This window comes from Strix aluco, chromosome 8 (genome assembly GCF_031877795.1).
Source record: "Strix aluco isolate bStrAlu1 chromosome 8, bStrAlu1.hap1, whole genome shotgun sequence".
Classification (NCBI taxonomy): domain Eukaryota; kingdom Metazoa; phylum Chordata; class Aves; order Strigiformes; family Strigidae; genus Strix; species Strix aluco.
In genome coordinates this window covers 13,784,679-13,809,684 of record NC_133938.1, presented here as the reverse complement: position 1 = coordinate 13,809,684, position 25,006 = coordinate 13,784,679, and the positions used below count along the sequence as shown (strand labels likewise).

Below are 25,006 nucleotides of genomic sequence, written 5' to 3'. Positions count from 1 at the left end.
GGCTGCTTAGGGGCTATATTCTTACTGTATTTATTATTCTTTTATGGCTACAGCATTATGCTGTGGGTAGTACAGTTCATAGCAGAATAATTTCATATTTTTATACAAATTTTAGATGTTCTCTAAGAGAACTGACAATCAGATATTTTTTAATAATATTTTTTAAAAAGTTAAGCAGTTTTATGGATGGCATGTAAATTACATTTGTCAAGTTAATCCTTACTTAATACTTGATGTCAGCTCTTCAGAGGACTTATTCCTAAGGAAGCAATAAGCATAGCACTTGGTTTGACATAGCACTGTTAAATTCCTTAGAATAGTTTGAAAAAACTGCCTTAGAAAGGGTCAGTAAGGCTTTTTTAGGACATCACTGGCAAACAGTAAGTGATTTACTATTAAGAAAAGCTATGTAGTCTTCTGCTTGATATCTTTATAAATGCAAATGTGCATATGACAGAGTGAATTAATGTAATTTCTAACTTTGTAACTGCTTGTATTATTTTGAAATACATACTGTAAAGATTCCAAACTGTATCTGTGGCAAATTCAGAAAGCTACTGGTCAAATTCGTTTTGGTTTTGTAAGAAATAAGCATTTGGAGTAATGAAATCTCTATAACTGAATGTTTCAGAGGGATAAAAATCAGAAAAAAATCCATTTATTTGTGTAAGTCAATATGTAAGTCCGTAGGAAATAACTTAGCCATTTAGTCTAAGCTTTATCTCATATCTTCAAATTAGAAGTTTTTAAATGTGTTGTCACTTGATACAGTGTGGACAATCTGGTGTGCATTTCAGAGGCAAGGCCCATGCTTGTGAAGAGCGAGAACTTCACTGCAAGTGCGGATTTTGTACTGCTGTGGTGGGTTAGCCATTTAGGAAACTGTCTGAACTCTGGCAATCTGCTCATGTTTGCTTAGGGTAGGTGCGGAAACTATATAATTCACACTCTCTGACCCAGCTTCTGGCAGCTCCTTCCTGTTGCCTGAATCTGTGGTAAAATATGCCAAAGGTAGATGGTAGCTCTCTTTTCCTTTGTTCCTGTGCTTTGAGAAATTCTCTAGTGGCTGAACCTGAAACTTGAATAGCCTTTTAATGTTTCTTCAGTCCTTTTACCTTCTATTACAGGGTAATTGCAAGGAATGGTAGGATGAACATCTCCTTTTTATTTTTGGAAACAGATATTGTTAAGAATTTTAGATACCATAGCCAGACATATTTTTACATAAAAGGTTAAATGTTGTTATGTATTAAAATGCGGTCATAGTTTGCACTGTTACTGAATTAATAGCTGATGAAGTATTAAATCAGTGAAATACTATTGTAGTCATGAGTTGTACCATCTTGAGACAAAGGGTGAAAGTCAAAACTGTCAGAAATTACTTCAGTTTCAGAAAATTAAAATGAGAAAAGGCAAGATGCTATTTAAAACCTTCAAGTCTCATATGTTTTATTAGGGTAGATAAAAATGCAAACATATACCTAGGTTACTAGTACTGAGTGTATCCGTTTGAAACATCTATGATGTAGTTAAAAAGGCATACTTTCTTTATGCAGTAGCTTTCCATCATTGATAATACCATGGATCTTTTTTTTATTCTGCCAGTAAAAAAAAATACAATTGAAAGCATTAAGGAGAAAGAGTTAAAACTCTTGAGAAGTTGCTGTGAGATTTGCATTGGGTATCTAACCTTGCAGCCTTTCCTTTTTGCCAGGCTATGGGTCTTTATACCCATTTGTAAAAATGAAAAATTAGAATTCTCTTTTACAAACACATCAGTGGGAAGCTCAAGGGATGACAGGGAAAATTCATGGAAGAGAAATCCATTCAAGATTAGTAAATAGAAATCACATAAGACTTAAGAGGACCCTGAACTAAAAATAATTGGAAGCTGGAGAGGTATTGTATACAGCAGCTCTTCCATAGCCATCTGCTTATGGCTGCTGTTGGAGACAAAGTACTGACTGGATAGACCTTTTGTCAATGTGAGAAAAGAGGTTTGATGTAGTTTAAAAAAAATTGATTTGCTGTTAAAGTTAATGAGAAAGAAGTTTTGAAAATGGATAGTCAGTTAACTTACAAAGGGAGTTGAGTGCATGTGTGCATAGGTGACAGATACATTCATGTGCTTAGGTGGTAATAGGTAAGTACCTTTTGCTCTGTAAATGTGCAACATCTCAGTATCTGGAGCATGAAACATTTAGAAAGTGCTTGATACAGTATTCAGCAAGTGAGAAGGGATAATACAATCAGAATGAGTTTTTCACTTTGTAGGCAGTCTTTCATTTTATGCTTGAAACAGTGAGCATAGTTTTGAAAATGGATTGTCTCCTGTAAGTGCAGGAAATCATAAACTGAGTATTGCAAAACAAAATAACCCTGAAGAACATTAATAATCAAAGCAGAATAGCTGGGTGTTCCTTATATTGCAGAGTTGAGTAAAGGAGGTAAAAAGAGAAGCATACAGAGGGTAAACTGTAATTGTATTTCAGCAGTGTGTTGACAGGTTAATGGTAGGTTTAGAGTAACAGTGTAAAATCTCAGAAATTCTTCAAAATGCATTTTAAATCTATAAAATACGTATATTCAACAAGTTAATAAGATACCTGGAGAAGAAACAGCTGATGCATAGCTGTACTGTGTGAAAAGTTTTGCTCTTCTGGCTGAATCTTTCAAGGTAATTCATTTGTGACTTTGAAAGATTAAGAAAGTGTGAATCAGACTGGTCTGAGTTTTTACTGTGCCAGGGGCTGTAGAAACTGCAAAACTGATGAGCAAGCCTGCATCTAGATGAAAAATGTATGTGAAATGAGCCTAAAGATCATTTATCAGTGATCACAAGAAAAGCAAAGACCTGTGGTTATGGTAGAAAAAAACCCCAACCCTTCTGGGGTTTTTTTGCAGGATGATAATGACATTTTATGCCAAAGTGTTCAAATGAAAAAAATGTTCATATTGAGAAAGTAAGCAGCAACTGGAAGGCTGAGATTTTAAATGTAAATGCAGGCAAACAGAACTTTCTTTGTATTTCCAGTTAGTACTGTAAGCATAGGCAAGGGAGAACACAGAAAACCCAGGAAATCAAATGCAGCATATTGTTTATTAGTGAGTGTACTGGCCTACAAAGACTTTCTGAGCAGAGCAAGAGAAGAAAGCAAAATAGCAATCAAGCAAAACAAAATTATACATGATGCAATCATAGTCCTATTTGAATTGTATATATTCAAATAAAAAAGGAAAATAGACTACCATTGTACTGTTAAGGAAATTCTGGCCAGTTATCCTATCTGGAAGTAGTTGGATATAGACAGAAGCAGCTAGAAAAAGTAATATACTAGTTGAACTGGGACGACACAGTAAAGTTTGTGGTTTTTTAAAATCGAGGCCTCTATTACCAGTAGGTATGCTGTGATTAAAAGGAAAATGTGTGCAATAATGCTCATACTGAAAGTTTTGTTTTCTGAGCCTGGAGACAGGACAGCAATCGAACAGAAAGTGGCTGGTCACTGTTACTTCAAGAGCTTTTAAAAAATGCAGTTGCTAATGCACTTAAAACAGCTTCAATACTTGCCAGTTGAAACTTCAGGAATCCAAGTAGACTGAAATATGCATAATGGTCTTCTTATTCAGAACACTTAAATAGAGACTGAACAAAGAGTGAGAATATGAAACTATAGAGGGGTATGAAACCTCTCTGCTTAACAAGCCCCATGTCAGTTGCAAAGCAGAATTTGGAAAGAATCTAAGAATAAATTGTTTGTAAGTGCTGATATCTGTGGTTTGTCAGGATGCCCAAGCACTGAGAGAAAATTTCTGTCTGCTTTAAGTACTCCTGGGGAGTGTAGATGATGCTGAAATCCAGCTCACAGAGCAGGAATGTGCTCAAAACTGCTTTGAAAGACTATCTGCAATGGGAAAACTATCATGTGTGGCTAAATGTAGCTACCAGTTGTGCTGTGTATTAGAGCAAACAGCAAAAAGAGACAATGAAAATAACCAATATGGAAGGCTGGAACAAAAAGTAGGGATCGGTCTTTTTGCCACAAATCACTTATTTTGAGAACTGCAACAATGTTAAGGTTCTAGCATAGAGGTATATCAGTGAAACATTTTCAACAGCTGTAGTATCTCAGACTGTTTCTGCAGAAAATAGATGTTTCTCTGCTGGCTGTTTGCCAGAGACTTGACTCCATATAACAAAGTCAGTTGTGCTATACAATTTTATTAATATATCAAAGTCAGTCATAACACAGCCACATGAGCATTTAAAAGAGCTAGGGCTTTTAAAAATAACTGCCAATCAAAAAGGCAAGTAATTTATGGTTATACTCGATGATCTTAAGGGTCTTTTCCAACCTAAATGATTCTGTGTTTCTATGGTAGCAGGCTACTACAGTATTTAAATTCAAGGTTAAAATATAGTTTTATAAGCTAGTCCAGTACTTTCTAGAGCCCCTAAGCATGTGAGAACACATCTGTTTGGTTACGTGGTGAGTGGTGCTGCAATTGCATGTGCAGTATCAGCTCATGTGGCAAGGGATGCCTGTAATTCTGGGAGCATGAAAATGCATCTGGTCAGAAGACACAGCAGGGCCACAGCATAACTGTGACAAGCTTCATTTCTTTTGTTCTTAGATACCAGGATAGTTCTGGATTCCCTCCCTGCCCCCAGTCAGTCCAGAATGTGTTTTAAGCATTTAAAGCCGTAATTTAGATCAACCCTTTAGTTTAGGCAAAAAGGTGTCCCTCTATTTGTTTACTATTACCATATAACATTTCAACCCCTTGGCCAATTTGGCAATGTGCCTAAATTTAACTGAGAGTGAAGATCTCAGAAGTGTAAAAAGTTTGCAGATTTCATGGAAGTTGGAGTCCCCATTTTAAAGAGGATTGCAGTTTGAGCCCAGCAGTTAGTTGCCTGTTGTACGTGCTTTGCTAGCAATCTAGTCAGTGCATGTGTAGATGGGAATTGGCCACATCATCCTGGAGTTTTGGAGATGGCCAGAGGGACGAACATGAAGTTTTTCAGAATGTTAGAGATGAGGTGGGATATCTGTCAGAACTGGGTTGCATTTAGGACTACAAAAAGCCAGCTCATAGGAAAGCAGTGTTGCCAGTCTGCTTATAGAATAACATGCTTATCTCCTAGATTGAGTGAAAAGTATTATCAGGTGGTTAAAACATTTTCCACAAATGGAGATAACTGGAAAAACATACTTCCTTCTAATTTTTGTTTGGGTTTTTTTTTTTCTTTGGGGACAGAGGAATATTTTAAATTTTCATGAAAAATTGAGAACAAATCCATTTTAATTCTGATACAACACTCAAAATATTTTACAGGAACAATTGCCTGTAAAAAAAAAAAAATATGCTCCCATTTTCCAAACTCTCTCGTTTGGCACTTTCTTTAGTACCCGTGCAACAGCAGTTCCAAGTACAAACCATGCATAATACCTGGTTGTGTGTATGTAGTACTGCTCTATCTTGTACATCTGTGTTTGTCATTATGATAGCCTTCTGAGGCTTATGTAGCTGATGCTGTAATTTTGCATATAAAGAAGTATATTAATTGGTGTATTTCAAATGCATGCCCTTGACTGAAAATCATCTGGGGTAAAAATACATTCTATACAGTGTTTGATACAATATGCCCATTACAGTATACTTCATAGGGTAGCATGTTTGCAGTCACTGTTCCGAAAGTAAATCAGACAGAGTAGATATTTCCAGTGTAGTATTCTACAAAAATGAACAGACTGGTTTATCTTAGGGCTTTTAAGAAAGTAAAGGAGTGCTGTTTTTCTTCATCAACTTCCTTTTCATCTGTAAGCTGTTAGCAGGGTTATTAAGCTCTTGATGACCCCTTACAGTTGCAGCCTACCTGTAGGAAAAAAGAAATGTCTTTTTATGCTTGATATTTTCTGCATATTGCAATAATAACTTCATTAAGAAATAAATAATATTTTTCCTATTTACTGGTGTAAAACTATGTTCTAGCTGTGGTTAAGAGATTAAATACTATTGGAGTCTGTTCTGCTAGAATAACATTTTGATAAATGGTTACTGTAATCAAGTTAGTGTAATTAATTTTATAATGAGCTTTTCAAGAACCTGTGTAATTTAATGTATCTCAAAGATGTTAGTTACATGTTTTCATAATCCTGCACAGGAGATGTTCTTTGGATAACAGCAGAGCTATTTAGCAGCTGAATGATTTCACATGAAAAAGGCATATTATAATTTAGAGTGGGATTTTCACCTAGGATGATACAGTGAAGTGAGCAGGTGGGTAGAGAAGGATATAGAGTGATGGCCAATAACTGAGGTTAAGCATGATTTTTTGAAGTGGGACATGGAAGTTATTTGTGTAGTCTGTTTTTAGTTTTCTTGGTAAGTTAAATTTTATCAGACTACAGTAACTTTAGTGACTGATTAGTAACTTCAGTAAGGACGTTTAGTTAAGGCTACTGTCTTTATTCGTGCTAAATGCAGTTTATATTAAATGATGTCACAGTAATTGATTGTTTTCTGCATTTTTCTAATAAGATGAAGCAGTACTAGGTGGTGTGCTGAAGTGTGGAATGTAGTTTATTGTTCTTAGGGCTGTGGTACCATCTTACAAAGTTCACATCTTCACCTTTGGTTCTGGCCACATGATCCCACGCTTGTACTGCAGCACACTGTCCTTTAATATGACCCACAGGAGAAATTGATCCAGCTGGACCCATCTGAAAAGAAAACCAGAAGAGGTGATGTTTTTGTCTCAGACCTAGTTGTAGATTCATTTTGTAGCATAGTTCCACAAATATTTGTGTTGACAGAGTTGTCACAAGTATTTGTGACAGATAATTGGGATGGGTGCTGCGTTGATGTGTATAGATTAGTTGTGACTAGGTAAAATCCCAGATTTTGCCTGTCTGCTGCTACACATTATTCCCAGTTCCTGTTTCCCTCTTTCACAGTTGTGATCCTTCTGTCTTCTAGCAGTTCTTCAGGATTTCCAGTCTGTCTCTTTCTCTAGTAAGCATCCATCCATTTTGCTAATGTAGCTGCTTTCCTTATCTTATCTTGGAATGTTTGGCTGGAAAAGGGGTGATGCGTCTATCGTACCCATCCTCCCGATAAATTTCCTCATGTAGGTAGCACAGAAGAGTGAGAAATATCAGTGCAGTCAGCTGTTTTGATAACCTGCTGCTGACTGTAAGGAATACAAAGGAATAGATGTACATTGCTAGTCATTGTCATATAACTCGCTCGTTTGACCTTTTTCTTTATTTCGTGGTTTATAGAGAAAGAGGAGTCAATGTAAGGCAGTGATGAAGAGGAGGAGGTTAAGCTTTTGTTTTCACATTCTATTATTTAAGTACCAGATTCAGCTTACTTGCTTACTCGTCCGTTACTTTTTTTTTCCCTCAGAAAGAGATAGAAACAATTTTTTCTATAGGAAGATTATTTCTAAAGATTTTTTTTTTTTCCCTCTCTTATGTAAGAATAGATTTGTCTGGCCTGGTGAACCCATCTATTTTAAGGAAGAAAATGAGCATATTGAACTATCTGTTCCATTTCTTTGCCAGTTTTAGTTTTTGATAAAGCATGTCCCTTGCTAGTTTGCTAGCTTTTAAAACCTGATGATAATTTTTTCCTACTATTCTAAATTTTTCTTTATTTCATCTTGCTTTCTTATATGTAAGATAAAGTAAATATAAGTAGTCCCATTCTGACAAACTGTATTTTTACTGTATGTAATATAATCTTACTGTGTCAGAGATAGCTGAAATCTCCCAAGTATTTCCAGACCATGGAGCCTTATAATATTTATTTATTTTTACTTTTATTGCATTTAAACTTTCATTACAGCTTTAAGCTGCTTATTGTTACATATTATTTCAAGTAAAGTCTTTGTAATGTCTTTTGGTGGAAGTTGTTTTTATCATTTGAAAGTATTGCTTATTTTGATGTAATGTAAAATCAGAAAAATATAGTGCCTTCTCCAGAAAATAATTTCTTGTTAATGTAGTTATGCTAAGCTCTGTATGTGTGGGAAGAGATGCTGGCATACTCTAGATGTGATAGACTGGTGAATATAATTTGTTAAATGGAATTCATCCCTAATTTAGTAATACTACTTTGCTAGGAAGTGATATGATTTATATGTGGAGATAAACTAGAGTCCTGATAAACTGATGTCTGTGCAGGTTCTCTTCTGTTCAGAGATGATAATTTTTTTGTCTTGGGCAAATACTGTTGTAAGGTATTAGATTCTGTTTACATTAACAGCTTTTGCAGTCTTCATTTTATACAATAAACTTTCAATTTCAAGAACAATACTGTTTTAAATAACATGCTGCTGCTCTGCAGAGAATTTAGGAATTGCTGTTTTATACCACAGAGATACACCAGTTTTATTTATTAATTTGTCATCTATGCATATTCTTTTCTTTTGAGATACACACTTAAGCACAACTATGTATGCTTAAAATGTATAAAGTCTAATTGGTTTTTTCTGTGTCACTGAAATAATGTGGTCTGGAGTGTGTAGCTGATAAGAAGAAAGATAATGGTGTAATGATCAGGATGTCTCTAGGCAATCAGAACACAAAAGCTTATTCAAGATACATTTGGTGTAATTCTCCATGGAAAATGCAAAACCAGAAGATGTAATTTTGTGCCCACCTGCCAAGGGCCATAGCATGAAGCATATACTGGGTCCTGCTATGATTAAAGATTGTGTGCATGCATGCTTAGTCAATGGGTGCAGTAATTGGTTAAAAATTTATTACATGCTCATAATAGAAGGTAATGACAAACAGGAGTTTCATGATAAATGTTATGCTTTTTCTTTGTTAAACCACTTTAATGTAGAAGACTGAGTTACAGGGTCAGGTCAGACTCAGGTTCTGTCAACTCTGACTGAGTCTTGAGAGAAGTGGAATTTAGAAAGAGGCTTGAGAAAAGCCAATTTTGGCCATCGGTTTTATATCTGCACTGAGATAGACCAGTAGTAAGTTCCCAGTGAACTGCTCTTTCCTAAAATGTAAATAGTGGCCAGTGGCTCAGGTGATTTCTGAGAGGTTCTGAAGGAAACAGACAACAATTATAGTTTCAGAAATATGGTGGACTTTGCTATATTCTTATGCAAAAGTCACAGTTATTTTAATAGAGTTATATTACCGCCATTGTAATAGCAGTCTAGAAAATCATTAGGTCAATGGAAGCAGGATTTCAGAATTTAAAAAATAGTTTGGGATGAGACATAGAATAACTGAGTGTACACTGTTTCAAACTACCTAAATTGTGCACAGTTTTACAATCTGAAATCACACCCTATTACTGTCATTGATACAGATTTGTTTTGATTTGTTTTCTTTCCCAGAAAATGTTCTGCTTTTTAGTATTAGAAAGATGTGTGTAAAAGTAATGTTTCTTCTGAAGTGTTACAGTTTGAAAAAGATAATGTAAAATCTGACACAGATTTTTAAAAGAATAAAATACAAAGTTTTAAAAAAAGAATATACATTAAGGATTCTCAAGTTCTGGTGACAGAAATAAGATCTATCAAAGAGCGATATGACTGAAATAAAACATTCTGCAATGTTCCTTTCAGCCAGAGGCAGGCAAGGTCCCATAGATCTTAGAGCAGAATGAAAATGAAACAGAAGAGGGCAATTAGATATGTGTCACATTTGATCTTGTAAATGGTAACTGCACCAATGACAGATACTGTTTCTGAAGTAATTTGGGGATTTTCTGCAGTGCGGGACTAGAGAGTGCTGCTGCTATCAGGTGTCCACAGTTGCAATATCTGAACACTGGAAAAAGTTTTAATCTTTATCAGCATGCAGTATTATCATTGAGCATGAATGGAAACTGATTGTTAGATGAGGCTCAGAACAACAGGGAGAGAACAGATTATTTCTCTTCAATAAGATGATTCATTATACTCTAGATGAGATGAACAAACTATTCTCTTTTCTAGGGCTGAAATACTGTGGAAGGCTGTAGCTGTTGTCCATTTTCATAAATTAGTGACATCAAATAACTATTGGGAGATTTCTTCCTGTTGCAAGACTCTGTTCTCCCCTCTCCCTTCCAAATACACGATTTTGTTTGTTTAATGTTGTATGTAATGTTAATATATACATTGTAAGTACCATATATATAAAAAGCACCACCACACAATTACGGTGGAGGCTTCCGTTGCTTTGCTGCTTTCAGATCCTCTGTGGTGATACACCCAGTATATTCATATATTGACCTCTTTACTATTTCTTTCCTAGCTTAGGGCCATATTGAACATACTTTTAACTATGTACATGTTTCTTAATTCTTGGAGTTCCTATAAACAATCAACTTGAACTTGCTTCCCAGGTAGCCAGCATTGGCTTAACCCAGTGAAGAAATTGGTTTTTCTGCATATTTAGGAAGGAGTTTCCTCATCCTGCTGTCTTTAACTGTTGGTTTCCATCTCTGTATAAATTTGTTTTCTCTGTTGCTGGAAGTTTTCACACACATAGTTCAACATCCACTAGCTTTGCTAAATAGGCTCCTGGTTAAGTTAAATTAAAATTCAAGTGTAATTATCTGGCTGTGGTGTGTATCAGTAGAGTCTGCCTAAAGCTATGTAACACTTTAAGGAGTTCTCAAATGAAACTCCATGCTACATTGCCGTCAGATTTTTGATTGTATGTAAGATGTACAGACAATTTCTGTAAGCAGCTGAACTTCAGTCTCATTCTGAAGCAGTTCCATACTGATTAATGTATGCCCATTCCCTATAAGGTTTTAGCATCAGCACTTACTCGCTGACTTCTTATGCACCCCCAAGAGACAAATCCAGATTCCCTTTCTTACATTCTACTTTCACTTCTAACTTCTTCATTTTTAGTGGGCTTTGCAAACCGGCTTCAGGTCTTTATTGCAATATTCTCTTTTTTAAATGTTGATGTGGTTCCCTGAAGAATGACTTAGACTTAAAAGCATCTTCAGTTTCCCTTGCCCTCCTTATTCCAACTCATAAATATCTTCTAAAATGAGTGGTGTCCAAAACATACTAGTCTTCCATTGAATTTCTCTGCCATGGAAGAAGTGGTTGTTCTAGGTGAAAAAAGTTGTTCTAATTGGTTATGAAATGTTAAAAAATAATAGTTTCTTTTCAAGACAATTTTTCCAAGGAAACTTCTGGGAGAAATTATTTAATTGTTCACTTAATAAGCTCTTGTGAATGTTGTTTTCTAGTTTTTAAGCAGTAATTAAGGTGCAGTCATTTCTTTTTTTCTTAAAAAAAAAAAAAAAAATCCTGACCAGGTCAAACTTTTTTCCCCCACCTTGGTTTTTCCTCTTGTGATATGTACACATTCTAAAATGCTCTTGCTTTCCCCAAAAGTGACTAGGCACAGCAGGGGTTGTGTCTTTCCTGCTGTGTGTAAAATAGGGTTCTTTTGGGGAAAATAAAATTAGGGGAAATAAAGTGTACAAATCTGAGGAAAGACTGATATTACTATTTCAGTTGTTCCTGAAACAACTTGTGCAAATACTCTTTACTTATGGACTGGTAAAGTAATTAAAAAATTTGACATTAGGCCTCCTTCTGATTGACTCATATTTTATTTCAGGCTTTCTTCTGTATTTTTGTGTTTTACCAAAGTTGCTGTGTTACGGGATTTTTGTTGGGGTGTGTTGTTTCAATTTTGCAAAAATCTGTCAGAATCTCTCGTTACTTTTGATGTCTACATATGTGTCTTTCCTGTCAGTTAAAGGAATCTATAGGAAAGGAGACAATATAGGTTTAAGTAACTGAGAGCGTACCAGAATATTTAAAACAGAAGAAACTTGATGGCGGGGGAGACAGGTGGACACAGGCTGAAGTCACTTGATATTGGAGCTCTTTATGGAGTTCATCTCTCACTGTTTCTGGTTCCATTCCTGGTACGGCTGAGTAGCAACTGTTCCTTTTTGCTAATTCCTTACAGTCATTTACCTCTTGCATTTTCAAGTGTTTTTCCTTGCCTCCTTGTTTTCCATTCTTTATTTGTCTTCTATTATGACAGTTCTCTGCTGTTTGTTAAATTAAGAAATTCCACCGAATAATTGAAATCTAATTTGATTTAGTTATCCATATAATAGAATTTATGATACTTCATGTAACATCATTGTAGAAATATTTTTCATTATTGAATGTCACTGTAACTAGACATAATTAATCTCTTCTCCTATTTGGTTCAGTTTATATTTTGAATTGTCAACTTAATGGAGAATTCTTTTTCTGCTCTTACCAGTATGAAATCATAAGTAGGTTGAAAGTAAAGAAGACAATTTCCAAAGGCTTTGGACGTATATAATCTAACTACAATAACTGTGTATAAGGAAAAATGTGGCAAAACCTCTCAGCTTGTGTTCTGCATCATGAAGTTTCTGAATTGTCAATATGAAAATAAGTTCACACTTGTGAAGTCAACAGAATATGAAGAAAAATTCAGTAATCATTATTCTATAGTGATTTTTGGTGCCTCCCTAGTACTAGATATTCTTAAATTAAATGTGATCCCTGGTATGTTTTTTCAAGTAATAGCTGTTGGGAATTTGCACTGATGCCCAAACTCTGGAGACAACTGAAAGCATTGTGTGGCTTGGATCCATAGATTTATTTCTGTCTTTCAATATCAAATTGGTTCACCTCCACTATAAACAAGGTAGTAAACAAATTGTTTTCCTTGGGTGAAGAATAGGTTTAATGTGAACTCTCAAAAGCATTTCACTCCTATTGTGTAGATGAAGATTATTCAGGGATTTGGAGCCGTTGTAAGTTTTGAGTTCTGCTCAGTTGATGAAAATTAAATAACAGAAATAATTGTTTTTCACTATGTATCTAATTCTAAAATATATTTGACAGTGCGTTACGTAATTCATTAGTTGTAGTAATATCTTTCACTGCTTGTTTTCCTGTGTCTCTTCAAATATCTTGAAGTCGTTATCCCACTCAGCGCTTGTCAGGCCAGACCTGGAATATTGTGTTCAGTTTTGGTCCCCGCTATACAAAAAAAGATGTGGACAGACTGGAGAAGGTCCAGAGGAGGACCAGAAAGATGCTCAAGGGGCTGGGAAGCCTACCAGATGAGGAAAGGCTGGGAGAATTGGGTTTGCTCAGCCTTGAGAAGAGAAGGCTAAGGGGAAACCTTATCACCATGTTCCCGTATTTAAAGGGTGCCTACAAAGCACATGGAGACTCCCTTTTTACAAGGAGTCTCATAGGAGAGACAATGGAAAATAGGTACAAGTTACTCCTGGGGAGGTCCCGATTGGACACAAGAGGAAAATTTTTCACAATGAGAACAATCAGCCACTGGAATAATCTCCACAGGGAAGTGGTGGATTCCCCCAATACTGGACACTTCCAAGATCCAGGTGGACAGGGTGCTGGGCCATCTTGTCTCGACCGTACTTTTGCCAGAAAGGTTGGACCAGATGGTCCTTGAGGTCCCCTGCAGCATGGTATTTTATGATTCTGAGGTTTGAACACCCTAACACATGACTCTGCTGTGAATTCATTTGCTTGCACATCTTCAGTGTGATACAGTGAATCGCTTAAAAATAACCAAGAAAGATATTTTACATTTGAAACCTAACTTAGCATTTCTCATGCTAATTTCATACCATTCTTTATGTAGGAGACTTGTAAAATTAATAATTGTTTCTTAAAAACCCTTGTTACTCTTTATATGTCCTTTTGCATTCTTCTTAATTTTTAATGAAACAATTTAGATGTTTTATTGATGTCTTTGTCTTTTTCTCCACAGTTTTCAAAATCTTGTTAATGTGATGGCATAAAGTAGTAAAAAGGCATTTGGATTACATTATGGATATCAGCAATGGTGATTGATATTATTTGAGTGGCACAGTAAGAGCTGCTGTATGAAATGTCAGAAGTTTATATTTCTTCTAGTTTTGCAACGGTAAGTTTTTTACATTTTGTACTAAGTAAATATTAGCTTTTTAACTTATGTATGGTGTATTTCTTTAGAAAGTAACATACCATAACATATAAAGTAACATATTTCTGTCTTATTATTTCTAATGTCTGTCGAGTTCAGCAGTAATTACTCACCCAAGTGTACATTGAAATTTGGTTTAATTTATTTTATTGGTATCCATTTGAAGTGTCAGTTACTCATCCTTAATGTGTGCTAGCCTTAATTAGAACAACTTAGGTGAAATGGAATATCTAAATGACCCTGTTTTTCATGTTTGGTTTCAACCCCAAATGAGATCACTTTTCAGAAGGTATTGAGCTTGTGTGTAAAAGGGGAGAATATACAGGCGAGTTTATCCATGTGGAAAATAGGTATAAACAGCCATTACAGACAACACAGTTACATGGGTTTTTTCTCTCCAACTCAGTTACTGATGTTTGCCTATTTGCTGTTTGTTGTATTATTTATATTTTCTCTTAAGACAGAGTTCACTGGACACCTCACACTTTGTCCTGCATTGTTACTTTTAAATGGACAGAGTGGAAGTTAGTACAATAGCAGTTCTTTATCCATAGCTCCAGGAATACCAACAGTGCACCTTTCCAGACATTCAAGTAAGGCAGTGGGAATAGCTAACAAGCAGGAGAGTTGTAGCAGCACAAATACAACAGTTTTAAGAACATTTGAAACTTCCACTTTGTAATTGTCTTTTCTTTGTTACACAAAATGATGTGCTAGCTCATACAGTTGTATCTAGAGCTATACCGCAGTTACACAAAATGATGTGCTTTCTTATGCAGTTGTATCTAGAACTATACCAAGCAATACTTTTAGGATATATTACTTTCCTTAAGAAATACTACTTGCATTATGAATACCTGAACAGACAATATCATAATTACTGTTAACTGTCAAATAGAATTGTATTACTTAAGAGGTGTACTGGTCTTGTCCCATTCTCTGTTTTCTGCTCTAGGACCATCTGACACCTAAATAGTACATTTGTGAGAATTTATGCTCTTTTTTTTCCCTCTCCTTTGCTGAAGATGAAACCACCTATTGAAACAATTTTCACCATTTGTCATTTTCAGCCTTTCTAAATAACATGTAAAAGGTTTGATTCCATATTTAAAATTTTAAGTCTTCACATCATATGTCACTTGAACAGGTTTGTATAATCTGGAATTTGGGTAGATGGAAAAGGGAAGGTATGCCATTATGTACAAATGTGAATCTATTCATTATCATGGATATTATGACAGGTTTGTGGTGATACGCAGTTTGACACATTGAATGTTTAAAGATGAAAGGAATAGAAGGATAAGACTGAACTGATTTCTATTAAAAATGTTATTTTGAGATTCGGCAAGCTGAGTACTCTTACATTTCACCCTGAAGTCTGAAATACAGACAGTCAAACTGGATGTTTTAAACTTAGCTTTGAGTCTGAATTTACTTAAATCCAGTGTAGGTGATGATTCATCTCACCCAACTATATGAAAAGTTTAAAAATGGCGAAGGCTTGGGAAACAGCTTTCTAGTACCACAGAGGAGATTACTGAGAAGATAGAGCCAGGTTTTTTGTTGACGTAAATGATGCAGAAATAGGGGCAGCCCTGCCTGGGTATAAGAAGACATATTTTCACTGTATGGACAATTAAACACTGGAACAGGTTGCCCAGAGAAGTTGTGGAATATCTGCACTTGGACGTTTTCAAGACCCAGTTGGACAGTGTCCTGTGTAACTAAATCTGAATTTAGTCTTGATGTTCATTAGAGCAGGAGGTTGGACTAGATTGCCTCCCAAAGTCCTTTCCAACTTGGATGATTTTATGATTCTCATTCAGGCATTTTGTTTTATTTAATTTCTACTATTAATGACTGTAACTAGTTTTTGCCTGGTGTGATTTATTTTTTTTTAATCTCCTGTTAAATTAGAATTGCAATCCTGTTTTCTTATTTATGAGCAATTTGGTTTTATTTTAAGCAATAAGTGAGCAAGCAAGCAAATACAATTTTAATGGTTTCCATCTTAGTATGTGAAACCATGTAACTGGAAACTGGGACATTAAGAATGTGAGTTGATACCTCTCATTTGACCAGCCAAACTTAAATAATAATACCAATATATTATATCATATGTACAATACATAAAAATAGTGTATTTTAGTAACTAGAGCCTAACTGGAACATTCCAGCCTTACATAAGGCATAAATATGAGCAGCATTCACACACAAGTACTAAAGCCAGAACAACCGCAAATATCGAGTCAGCTACTTTGTAGCTTAGATGGAAAAGTTTTTTAATGCCCTAAAAGAATACCACAGAAAGAAGTGATACTAATACATTGCATAGGCATATTCGGTTTTACATTAGATACACTTTTGACAATATATTCTTCAGATTTGCTGTGTCTGTAGGTGTATTTTAAATATTTTTTTCTGATTGTTTTGTTTACTTTTTTTTTAAGGTTTCCCAATGAGTGGATCATGATGAACATACTTTAGGGACTTGCCATAGTATGGCTGCTTCTCGATCTACTCGTGTTACAAGATCTACAGTGGGTTTAAATGGTTTGGATGAAAACTTTTGTGGTAGAACATTAAGAAACCGTAGTATTGCTCATCCAGAGGAAGTTTCACCCCATCCTCAAATACGATCAAGGTCACCAAAGAAGAGGCCAGAGTCTGTGCAAACTCAGAAGGGAAGCAGCGGTGGAAGAACTACTGATTTGAAACAACAGAGTGCTCGGGAATCATGGGTGAGCCCTAGAAAGAGGGGGCTGTCTGCTTCAGAAAAAGATAATGTTGATAAACAAACTGTGGAAAATTGTGAAAAAAAACAAGCAGAACCTGTTTCACCAGTCTTGAAAAGAATTAAGCGCTGTCTACGTTCAGAGGCACCCAACAGTTCAGAAGAAGACTTGCCTACTAAAACAGAGAAGGAATCATTGGAGCATAAAAGCTTAGTGTCGGACAATGATGCAGTCTCCACAGGGACTAAGCAAGCTTGTCGATGTCTTATATTGGATGATTGTGACAAAAGGGAAGTTAAAAAGGTGAATGTCTGTGCAGAAGGATTTAATAATTCTGCAATAGTTGACGAGATTGCAGGCTATCAGACTGTCAATGGAGTTGGTGAGAGAGACTCAAATTCTCTTAACTGTGATGACTGTCAGCTTGATGGGAACACTAAGCAAAACAGTGCTGGTTCCTGCATGCCCAAGGACAAAACAGTAGCAGAAAATGGAAACTCATTTGCCCATTCTTCGTTGTTGCTTAATAGCAGCAAGGAGGACAGTGTTGTAGACCATTATGTGCCTTGCACAAACTCCCAAGAACAGGTAAAGTTAGAGGACCACAAAATAATAAATGACTGCTTGCCTGAGGAGCATGCTAGTCAGGCATATGAGCCAGCTACAAGGTCCTTTTCTGAAATCCAGTCATCTTTGTTAAGGGATTCGGAGGAGGAGGTAGATGTTGTAGGAGATAGTAGTGCCTCTAAGGAACAGTGTGCTGAAAACACCAATAGCAACCCGAATACTCATCATGACAGTGCATCAATCTCAGGTGAACCTGAACCACATTCTTCAGTGCTGGACTGTGTTTCGGCTCAAATGACATCTATGTCGGAACTTCAAGAACACAGATATACATTGAGAACTTCACCACGGAGGGCTGCCCCTGCCAGAAGTAGCCCTACTAAAAATAACTCTCCTTGTAGAGAAAATGGACAGGTTGAGGAAAATAAACTTAGTCCCACTGAAAAGAATGTACCTGTAGGTATTAATAATATCAATGGATCTCCCAAAAAGTCTGAAGAAATTAAACAGAATGAAAAAGAGAGAAATTGTAATACGGGAGATCATGGGAGTGATGGACTAAGAAAGCCACTTTCTGAGGCTAGGCTTGTTGCTGGATATGTACCATCTGCCAAAGAGAGTGCCAACATCCACACTGCAGAGGATGATGAGGAAGAGCCTGATGTGTATTACTTTGAATCAGATCATGTGGCATTGAAACACAACAAAGAGTATGTGTAACTATGGTAACCATGAATTCTGCTTTTGTTTCTTACCAAAAATATATGAATTAATACGTATTTAAAGTACTTTGACAAAAATCTAAGTGCTTTATAATTTTCATACTCTTCAGTCTTCATTTTTCTTCCTTGTTTCTACCTCAAACAAAATTAAACTCTATTTAATATGCAGTATGGTACAGCAATGTGGTTTATACATTTCTAGCAATATGAATTCTTTAGCCAGAACTTGTTTTTTTTAAAAAACCACATCTGTTATTTTATCTAAAAAACTAGCTGAAAACAAATCCAAAGGAATTACAACCTTTAATCAGAGTTCAGTTACTTATCAGCATATCCAGTAGGCACAGCACATACAGCTTATGAAACGAGCATTCTGTTGTAGAATTTAAGCTTAGATACCTATTTTCAGAGTGTCATGGGAGAGATCTATCATTATTCGGTTAAGGAAGATAAATTGATCAAATGCAGCAATTTGAGAGCTTTCTCCAGAGTAAATTATATCTACATTGCTGTTTATGTTCATTAAATGTAAATATATATGTTCTAATTATTATTACAAAAGAACACTATCTTGTTTTCGTATTTCTCATCTGAATGTCTGTAAGTAGAACTGTGGTAATCATACATTTGTGGTAACTCTGAAAGAGGTTCTTGAAACAAAAGGGCAATTTTCTCAATGAAGAAAGTTTATCTGGAGAAAATTTGTCTTCAAGTGATAGATTGGGCCAGAGTTTTTATTGCACAGTCTTTGTAACATTGTTTCGACTTCTGTGTTTTGCTGTTTATTAGATGTTCTACATTTTGTTGTGAGTACTGAAAGGCCAAATGCAGATGATCTTCAGTTTGCTTCATATGAAGAATTAAACCATTGCTAGTAGTTTCTGTAAATGATCACAGCGCAATTATGAATATGGGTCACAAAGCACAGATGATTAAGCCAGCAGAAGTTTGACTGGGTTTTTTGGTATTAGAGTTGCATTATTTTTATAATGAAATCTTGCTCAGTATTGGATATGAATAAATTACTTTAATCAGAGAAAATAGTGAATTAGAGCATGGTTCAGACAAACTATGATTTCAAAATAATGATCGAATATCTGCAGCTTTAGCCATCGGCCCAAAGTGTATGGACACTTTTCCTGGTAGATAGAAAGAAGATTGCTGTTTCCTAAATTATAAATGGGACTGTTGTCTTTTGACGTTTTTTGGATCTTTTTATATCTGTATGTAGGGTGACTTTAGTAGTTATGTTTGTACAAAGATACATTAGCAATGTATCTTTTTGGTATTTATTAGGAAAAGAATGGTAAAGATAATACCACATTTTTAGATGTAGCCTCAATTTTTACTTTTCAAATTAAACGTGTCCGAAATGCACAGTTTTTAAAAATCAAAATCTGCAATTGAATGTAAATGCTGTAAAAATAACAGTAGTTTTTTCTATTCTTACAATTAAACACAGATCTAAGTTGTTCTTGAAAAATTCTGGGAACGTGCCCTAGCGTTGGCTTTTGAATATATACAATTGCTTTGAAGATACGACTAACTGTTGTTCAGATTGGCAGCCCGATTGTGAGAGCTTGTTAGGGGAGCTTTTGAAATTGCAACTAGGACTTGGTAGTTCGCTACCAACTTACTGCCTGAATGCAGAATTCCAAAATAAATTGCTGTTATTTTTATGCTGTCGTATATTTCACTGATTTTTGGTGGCGAGGTAAAAGCTAGAATTCTCTTCTAGCTCAAGAAAGAATAATTTCTACTTTTCAGAAGGGAAGCATGGTACAGAAGGTAGTGTTAGCTGGAATTTTTTTTCCCTTTAAAAAAATGTGGATATAATTGGAAAATTATGGGCAGTCTTGTTGTTGTTTATATTTGCAAGAAAGTAAATGTAGTATTCTGATGGTTCCTCATGGTAACAGGATCTTTCTAAAGAACTTAAGTCTATAGTTTGATATTTGAGTGCATTTGTCCTTTATCTGGAACTTTGTAGTTCAAGAGTTAATCAAATATGGTGCACTACATCCTTTTTCAAATTTTAAAAATACCAAAGCTCATTAGAGGATACACCTAATTCATGTGTTACAAGTCTTGAATAGTGTCTTAATTATACCCTTGTTTAATCTCATTTGGTGCTTATTTTCTAAAGTGTTAAAGAAAAAAAGTTTTTAGCAGAGATGTTCTCTCTGATGAGTCAGATGCAAAGAAATCCAGGGTTCCCATGCTGCCAGGTAAAGGCTATTCACTTTGCCTGTGATATTTCTGGCTAAGCACAGTATGCTGGTCTTCTGCTTACCAGATCTTCAAATGGTACGCAGCTTCGTTTTTCTGTCCTTCATCAGTTTGTGATTAAACTTGTGGATGATTTTTTCTTTGGTTTATATTTCTATTATCTTTTAAAAGCAAATTCGGAGAAACGTTAGCATCTTGGCTAGGTTGAGGAGGCAGATATCTCCAAGAAGGCATTAATATCATTCTTTGGATGTTCCACAGTGGAAAAAAAAGCTGTTTTCTTCTGTGCTGTAGAAGCAATTTGATGTATCTGTAAACTTAGGTTATTTCTTGTTATATTACATAGCTTGATGACATAGACATTTATACAGCTGATTTTCCCTCTCCAAAAAATTATTGTAACATTGATAAAATATGAATATACCGAAACATTCAACAGCTGTTGTTAAGACTTGCTGTAAGAAAAATAACTAGATGTATACTGTGGTATTTTTGTATTAATTTTGATGCTTTTTAAATGTTGTCATGTTCACATATTTCTGGGAAAACTGGATGATACAATAATCATCCCAGAAAGCAAATTACAGAATATTATTCAGAGAGAAGGCTGAAATGATGGATATTCCACAACCTCTTTCATAAAATAGATCTCTCCTACAAAGACAGATCGAGGATCTCTAAACAGAAGTTTTATTGCAACATAGACATTCATGTAGATAATAACAGACTGATCTAGGGGGTTGCATAATTGTAGAGTATTGTTAATGTTAATTTTTCTGTTATTACACAATTTGAATTTTTGTGTATTACAATTCCTCTCAGAAAAATATGGTTTGGTGCATATTTGAGAAATTTGCTTCTGTGTTCTAGCTCAGAAACCTTTGCATTTTCTCTTGAGATATTTTCATCAAAACTGAACTTGTTGATTTAAATCTTTTTACACTGTGTAATTTTATATGCTGTGCTTAGTGTTTTGCATATGTCTTTCCTCAGGAGCGTCTCATATCTCTTTGTACCTTTTTATAGTTTAATTCTTTCTTATAGTGCAGTAGCTTACTTGAATTTTTTATCTCATGCAATATTTTATTCTCAGTACATTTTCCCTTTTGCCCAGTGTTTCATTTAGTGCACTCTTTTCTTTTGTTGTTCTTCCTCTCTACTTACTGTCTTCAGAGATTTGCAATGTTTGGCAGGTACTAGGTTGCATGTTAAACTTTTGTTTAACACTTAGCTCTGAGTTCTAGATGAAAATGTAATTGAGGAATTGAGTTTTGATGTGCATATAATGCATTATACAGTGTATTTCTAGGATCCTGTAAACTGTGGTTAGCTTTATAGGAACCACTTAGGCCTGTAGGAAAGCTCAGTGAAATATAAGAATTATATATAAGCACTTGCCAGTAGACATTCAGCTGCAAGAGTTAGGACCTTACGTTTGTTCAGTAAATAGATATTTTAATGTATCTTTGGTTTCATTTATTACTTTATAATATTTAAAATCATAATAGCTGTACTGACATTTAAAGTGAAGACAGATTAAAATGAAATATTTTGATACATCTGTTAAAACCCAGTCTTGTGGATTCTTACCTACTGTGGGTTGTGTTGTTGCAGAGGCCTTGGAAAGACAGAGGGCTATGTAGGATCATACAATCAGATGTAATATATAATTGACAATCCATAATAATACTGTTGATGTCTTTGGATGCACTTTTAATATTATATGAATGTGAAAAAGAAAAGAAGCATCTGTGGCATTTCCTGTTGGTAGAGCTTTATTCAGTCACAAATGTTTCTGCCTAATGAATTAGATTAAAACAGTTCTTTATAAAAGTTCATCTTACTGCACTTGACTTGTTAGAATCGGGTCTGGTGCACCTTGTTATACCAATTATTTGAGAACTGCCTTAAACAGAATCTTAAATTGTAACTCTAACATAATCCTGTAGGAGTCTTTTTCACTAAGGTGAACTTCTATTTTTACCTGCACCATGTTTTTTCCTTAACTGGATGACAACTGGTATTAAAAATTAAACTACTTTTCAATAATATATTTTAAGATAAAATCTCCATGTCTGTCTTCATATATATTGGGTAAGAATAAAAATACTACATCGTTTTGTAATTTATCCCCATATAGTCAGATATATGTCTCAGAATTAAGGTCACATTTATCACACAGTATAGATTTATTTTAATGTACAGATAAGTCAGATAATCTAATGTTCCTGTGTAGTGGTGTCATGTAGCTATGAGTAGCTAATACTATAGAACAAATTATCCTCCTATATTATTTTTAAGGACACCTTTGTCTTTGATTTTCCTATGAGACATACAATTTTAGTCTCAGAAGACTTTGATTGTTATGTTGTTTCATCTTAAAGAATAAAGGGAATTGTTATAAATCAAGTAAGTTACTTTTTGTAGTAGCAGTTTTAATCCATATTGGGGTCAAGAATGTTAGAGACAGCGACTATTCTGTAAGCATGTAACCTCTGAGTACTTTACAGAATATATCATCAACATAAAAGAATTGATGAAGTATGCATTTTTAGTGTTCAAGAATAATAGAAGTTAATTCTTTTAAAATGCATATATGCCATATATATTAGATTACAGTGTGTTTTAATTCATCCTTTGTTCCACACAGGAGCGGTGTGGCATACAGTGATATTTTTCTTAAACTACCTACTAAATATAAAACTTAAACATACGGACAATTGGTACTTTTTTCAAAGAGTAGTTTCTACTGTCTAGTAGACTGGTCTGTGTTCTTAGTAAGTAACAAAATTAAATCTACTTTAAGTAAAATTCTCATTTCATCTAGGAGTTGAATGCTGCAATTAGTTAATCTGCAAAACAGAAATATCAAGGAAATCAGAAACTTCTGAGTTTCTGATCAACTGGAGTTTGGTATTGCAGATAATTGCGTTACTAAAACATTGTGATAGTGGGCTGATAATGGACATACAACCACATTTATTAATTAAATCCTTGTTATATTTTACAACAGCTTAAAATGTTAAGTATTTTGAGAATTTTTTACTGCCAGCATTATTATTTTATCATGTTTTATAAGATCATTTCTATCTGTAAGTACTTCTCAATGGAAAAGTTAGAAGTTATACAAAATTATTGTGGGACTAAAGATTAAGATTTTAATTACATGAGCTATTCAATAAACACTAAATAATAGAGTTCTTCATTTCCAAGAGAGAATGCCTTGGGCATGTGCTGCATCTGCTTTTCTCTGTCTGGTAATAGGCTTACTCTAGGAGCCATTAAATGTCAAGTACATTTGTCAAATTCGTTTTTCTTTCTCTGAACATAGTTATCTTACTGTCAACTGCAGCACAATCCTAGCGAACAGCACTGTCAAACATAGTGAAATCCTCATTTAAAGAATGCATCCTGTGGAAAACGAAGCTTGACTTCTTTCGGATTTGTGTCCTTTGCTCCTTGAATTCTCTTCTCTCCTGATTTGCCTGATACCTGCTTTTCTTTTTCTGCCTGTGCTCTCACCTCCAAGAGTCCTCTGTTGCAGCATCTTGTTCTGGAAGAGAGTGCGAACTCTCCAGCGCAGAGCTGCTTCCCTCCTGGCTGGCTTGGTAGTACATGTGGATATGTGTGCTCATGGATTGGCCGGAGAATGTGAAGAGTAACAGTTGAATTCTGCTTGCCTTTCTCTTGTGGAGACGGTAGTTACGGTGTCTTCCCCTTTCCAAACTGCCTGTTTGTAGAAAACATACAGAAACTCAACTTGTCTTTCCAACTTATCAGCATGGATCAGAAATCATGGGGGAGAAATGCACAAATTTTATGATAATAATAAACACAAACTTACTATTTTAATACAGAAAAAGGTAGAAACTTATTTTCATACCCATTCATTTGGAAATGCTTACCATTTCTAAGGATCCTCGTTAGTAAATTCATCTAAACTGGAAAATTAAGTATTAGTAAATAATAAAAATCATTTTGAGGTGTAGGAAATATCAGTTGAAAAAAAAAATGCCATAGGAAATTCATGGTCCAGATTTAAAAAAAAAAGAGAAACCCAAGAAAAGTAATGTATTCACCCAACACAGCTGTGTGGAGAGTAATGCTCTGGCTGTGTTTTTGGCTATGCACACAGGGGACACTTAACAAAAGCAGTAGTAGTAAAGTGTGGTTATACCAGTTATACCGATGTAAAGTATGTCTGGTGGGACAGGAAACAAATTTTATTACCATAATTGCCTGCTTGGTAGGGAGGTACAAGTATTTCACTAAAATACTAGTAAGCATAATGATGCCACCAAGAAAAGGACAGTGACTGGCACATGGTGTGAGAGTGCAGGTATCTCTACTCTTCAGTTTTAACTAACCTAGCTCGAAATAACTCCATTACCAGTTTTAAGTATTTGTTCTGGTCTTACATGAAGTTTTCACAGCATCATGAACTACAAAACTCACTGGCAGTATCTTTTAGAAAGGAATTGCATGAGCAGTATGTATTAATGTTTGTTTTAGTCTCAGCAATAAGTTCTAATCAAGATAGGTGTTTCTTTGGTACTAGAAAGTACTTACATGCTATTTTGAGAGGAGGAAAGATCCTAATTTTGGTTTCCTTTACTTTTTGTTCTTGGTAGGAATAGCAAGCTGATTCATAATTTTTCATTATTGCACATCTTTATTTTGTTCTGCATGGTCCAAGGTGAAGATGTGCTGTTGTTCTGTATAACAACTTTTGAAAGTTTTATGCTTTCTAAGCCAAGGATCAACT

General features: G+C 35.1%; 1 protein-coding gene across 4 annotated transcripts in view; it reads left to right on the top strand.

The window, feature by feature from the left end:
• Window positions 1–25,006, top strand: part of ZZZ3 (zinc finger ZZ-type containing 3) — a 61,893-nt gene that overhangs the window by 12,689 nt on the left and 24,198 nt on the right. For 3 of the 4 annotated variants that reach the window (XM_074832306.1, XM_074832307.1, XM_074832308.1), the window contains exons 2-3: window positions 13,794–13,949; window positions 16,439–18,000. In XM_074832306.1, the coding sequence (XP_074688407.1) occupies window positions 16,490–18,000 (1,511 nt within the window). In that variant the 5' untranslated portion in view covers window positions 13,794–13,949; window positions 16,439–16,489. Of the gene's footprint in view, window positions 1–11,520; window positions 11,926–13,793; window positions 13,950–16,438; window positions 18,001–25,006 lie in introns of those variants that run through there. The other variant, XM_074832309.1, reaches the window with a different exon arrangement.